The sequence below is a fragment of the Calidris pugnax genome, unplaced genomic scaffold (assembly GCF_001431845.1).
Source record: "Calidris pugnax isolate Ruff unplaced genomic scaffold, ASM143184v1 scaffold273, whole genome shotgun sequence".
In the NCBI taxonomy this organism is placed as follows: domain Eukaryota; kingdom Metazoa; phylum Chordata; class Aves; order Charadriiformes; family Scolopacidae; genus Calidris; species Calidris pugnax.
The window spans coordinates 2,219,449-2,223,705 of NW_015094508.1; the positions used below are offsets into that span (position 1 = coordinate 2,219,449).

General features: G+C 51.0%; 1 protein-coding gene across 1 annotated transcript; it reads left to right on the top strand.

Moving 5' to 3' along the window:
- Nucleotides 1-389: 389 nt before the first annotated feature.
- DMRT2 (doublesex and mab-3 related transcription factor 2) lies at nt 390-3,970 on the top strand. The gene is made up of 3 exons (XM_014964878.1): nt 390-753; nt 839-941; nt 2,618-3,970. The coding sequence occupies exons 1-3, from the start codon at nt 403-405 to the stop codon at nt 3,694-3,696; spliced, it is 1,533 nt and encodes a 510-aa protein (XP_014820364.1). The 5' UTR covers nt 390-402; the 3' UTR covers nt 3,697-3,970.
- The last annotated feature ends 287 nt before the right edge of the window (nt 3,971-4,257 follow it).

Consider the following 4,257-nt stretch of genomic DNA (forward strand, 5'->3'; position numbering starts at 1 on the left):
CTAAGTCTGAAGGAGGCGGGCAGGAGGGTTGTCGGGACCCTGAAATAAGCAGGTCTCCGCGGGGAGCTGACAGCCTCGCAGCCCTGCGGCGCCCGGCATCGCCCCGCGGCGGTTTCTCCCGCATCCTGGGCGCTGCAGACGCGCTCCTTTCTGCGGCGGGCAAGCACAGTTCCCCGGGAAGCCTGGGCGGGAGAGGGCAAAAGCGGCCGTCGAGGGGCACGGGGGATGATGACATCTCGAGCGGGCCCTGCCGTGGCTTCCCGACGGGGGTGCGTCTCGGCGGGGTTGCCGGCGGGTCGGGCGGCGGCGGGGCATCGCGGGAGCCGGGTGTGCCCGGGCTGCCGTCCCGCCGCGGGGGCGGGCGGCCTGACACCTCTCTTGCAGCTGCGCCGCCGAGGAGCCATGGCCGAAGGACGCGCCGCCGCCGACTGGGAGATCGACGTGGAGAGCGTGGAGGGGGAGGCGGCCGAGGCCCCCGACGCGCCGCGCAGCAGCGCCGGCCCGGAGGAGGAAGAGGAGGAGGAGGAAGGCGAGGAAGGGACGGCGGCGGCCCCGCGGCGGGGCGAGCCGCGGAAGCTGAGCCGCACGCCCAAGTGCGCCCGGTGCCGCAATCACGGCGTGGTGTCGTGCCTGAAGGGACACAAGCGGTTCTGCCGCTGGCGCGACTGCCAGTGCGCCAACTGCCTGCTGGTGGTGGAGCGGCAGCGGGTCATGGCCGCCCAGGTGGCCCTCCGACGGCAGCAGGCCACCGAGGTGAGAGGGGACGGGACGGGACGGGTCGGGAAGGGACGGGGCGGGCGGCCGTCGGGCTGACGGCGCCGTCCGGTGGCTCTCCTAGGACAAGAAGGGTCTGGCGGGGAAGCAGGCGAGCCTGGAGCGCAAAGCCGTCTACCAGAGGCACGTCCGGACGCCCAGCCTCCTGGCCAAGAGCATCCTGGAAGGTAAGCGCCATCCCCCCGCCCTTCCGCGGGCCGCCCCGGGCTCCGGCCGCCGGCGGGGAAACCTCGCTCTGCCCCGGGAGAAGAAGCCCCAGCTCCCGGCCCTGGGGCGGCTCCTCACGCACACGCGTGGTGAAATGCAGCGTTATCTGCCGAAACCTAGGAGGGACGGCGTTAAAGCGCGGTCCGCTACCGGCGCCGGGTAGCCGTGGATGCGGGGGTCCCCGCCGCCCGCGCCCCAAGGGGTGCCGGGTGCCCTCGGAGCCTCCGCCCGCGGCTCCTGCCCTGCGTGGCTGGAATTTCAGTTACTGCCTATAATGCCTGAAATGCTAGCAACGGTAATTTGAAATTTGAGAGTTACTGTTACAAGCTGACATTCTTTTTACATGACTACCCAGCGGCGTTTGGCAGCGCAGGGTTCTTTATCCGCACTTGTTTTTTATCAACAAATGAGTACATCAATTAGGTTTTTTTTTCCCCCCCCCCTCTTCCTTTTGATCTGAACGCCTAACGCAGCAGCACCGTTTGCTGGCTTATCAATAGTAAGATATGCGTAATAGGCTGCTCTTTTTTTTTCTTTCTTTTTTTCCTGTCGAAAACGTTAACTGTGGAAAAAAGACATTTTAAAGACGGATATTTTAGTGAGAGCGTGTATTTTTTGTTCCCCCTGCCCTCTTCGGATTGTGTCCAAATTTATTTCTATGTCTGCTGTAATTACTTTCTGAACTGTGGCCCTGTAAAACATTACAGTTCTCAAATCTACCTTCCCTCCTCCCTGCGCCCCCAAAATAGAATCCTCTTTTCTTTGCCTGTGCAAGAACAACTAAAATTTTCTCCTGTTAGAAACCTCTACTTTTCGTCTTCACTTTAAGACAAAAATCTCTTCTGTATTCTTTCCTCTAATTTATCTTAACTTTCTTTTTCTTTTCTCCTAGTTTTCCTTGGAATTTTCTGCCATCTGTAGGAATGTGTACATAGTGATTCATCTTTAGAGAGTAGAAAAGGCATCAGCTGTAGGTATAGATAACTTCCTTGGCAATGGGGAAACCTGTGTGAGAGGAATGGGAGTGAAAACAGGCAAAACCCTGTTCTCCTTACTCATGTAAGTAGTTCCATTAATTCAATGGGATTACTTGTCTGGGCAGACCAAACAGGATTGGACCCTACCAGTTATATTAAATGAATCCTGTTAGCCTGGCAATTGAATATACTGGAGACCCAATGTTTATGTTTTATTAAGGTTCTTTTTTGGTTCGGATGAAATAAAATATTTGAATATTTTTTGTTTTTGTTAAAAATCGATGGTTATCTCCTTAAGCTGCGTGACACAATACTAGTCATAACACACAGAAGTGTTTTGCCACCCTCCCCCCTGCCCCGATCTGCTGTTTTGTAGTTGCTTTTTAAAGTTACTAATCAGCTAGCTTTGAAGGAGACTCCACATGTCAGAGGAGCAGGGCTTGCTTATCAGGGGTGAGGACCTTGTACTGCATGTGCCTGAGGGCGCAGGGAGCTAAGCCCCCGGGGCACAATGACTGCAGGAGGAGCTGACGGTGTCCGGGGTTTGTAGCAAGTGCTCGGCACCTGGTGGGGCTGGCTCCAAATGGAGCCCTTTTGCAAACACAGCTTTAATGTTTTTCTTACGCAGCTTCGTCCCTAATGCTGCTTTGTCGTTTTAGGTTACCGTCCTATTCCAACAGACCCTTACCTGGGAGGGAATTCACCTTTGCCACCCCCTGTAAGTGACAGGATGAGAAAGAGACGGGCTTTTGCTGATAAGGAGTTGGAGAACATTATGCTAGAGAGAGAGTATAAAGAGAGAGAGATGATGGAAGCTACACAAGCAGCTGCCCTTTTTCTCCCTAACCGCATGATGCATGGAGCTGAATACAACTCGTATAAAACAGCCTTCAACACTACACAAGTTGATACTCCAAACAAGGAGTTTTGCAATTTTTTACCAACCTGCCTCGATCTAACCATGCAGTATTCAGGATCCAGCAACATGGAACTGATTTCTTCAAATGTGAGTGTAGCCACTACCTACAGGCAGTATCCCCTGTCCTCTAGGTTCTTAGTGTGGCCAAAATGTGGCCCCATTAGCGATGCTCTCCTCTACCAGCAATGCCTGTTAAACGCAACTACTGTCCAAGCTCTCAAACCTGGGGCAGCTTGGGATGCCAAGGTCTCACAAAGTCAGGAATGTCCAAACACTGAGCACGACATCATCTCTCCAAAACTGGAAAATCCACTCGTTCTGACCCACACACAAGACATTCAGCAGTCAGGTCAGGAGATACTGTGCCTTCCTCAGGAAGCTCGTGAGAGGTCAGCTTTCTCTCCCCCGAAAAGGGCTTTCTCTCCCCCGAAAAGGACTTTCTCTCAGATTTCTGATAAGGATTCTCTAGCTCCTCAGGAACAGATATTAAGCAAGATCAGCAAAGAGAGTACCAAGCCCCCTCCACCGCTCAAATACAATCTATTTCAGTCACTGTTCCAGCAAACATTTCCTGACAGATCAGGAGCAGAGCTGAGAACATCATTTGTCAAAGAGACTTTTGAAGATGCTTCTAAGAAATACAGAGAGTGTGCCATTAAAGAGAACCAAAAATACAAGCTTACAGTAGACAAATGCACGAAAGACTTCTTTGGGGCCAAACAGGCCACAACAAAACTTTCAACAACTGAGCCACTGTCATTTTCAGTTGAATCCATCCTTAAACGACCTTCTTCTGCAGTTGCTAGTGTCTCTCAATGAATAAACTATACCTTCAATGTAGAGAGTTTGTGTGCTTTGCTTTCTGCAGAGTTGCTACTGCCTGCCTTGTCTCTTAAAAGATTTGTAAAGAGGAGTTTCTACTGTAGATGGTAATTCTTTTATCTCAAAATGATGTGCATAAATATGCATGTTTTCTCTTCTGAAAAAATAAATATATTTAATTTTTTAAAATTGAAACTGCATGTACAGACTGTAAAGTGTTGTTATGTTAAGCAGCACTTCAAACCGTTCAATAAAATGAGATTACCTACAAGCACAGACATATTCCTGATCTCTGCTTTGTCTCTAGTATCTCTAGGGCAAGTATGCCCTACTTTCAGAATATTCTTATTCTTTTATCAATATACTTACTAGTTAATCTTGGTGGGGTAAGTGGTCATTTCTGCTTTGAACTTCCAGAAACTAAGAGAAGAGATAACTATGGTGCACATAGGCTCGTGTGAATTTGCAAGACTCTTTTTGTTAACTTAGGTGAGGTTTAGATCAGATTCCAAATGCCTACTTTATTCTGAAAGGGAAGTGCATGCTAGCAAAAAATAC

Excerpts from the sequence above, each read along its gene's own strand:
- DMRT2 (XM_014964878.1), top strand. The coding sequence starts at position 403 with ATGGCCGAAGGACGCGCCGCCGCCGACTGGGAGATCGACGTGGAGAGC. Across the intron at positions 754-838 it reads GACGGCAGCAGGCCACCGAG|GACAAGAAGGGTCTGGCGGG; the intron begins GTGAGAGGGGAC and ends TGGCTCTCCTAG. Across the intron at positions 942-2,617 it reads GGCCAAGAGCATCCTGGAAG|GTTACCGTCCTATTCCAACA; the intron begins GTAAGCGCCATC and ends TTGTCGTTTTAG.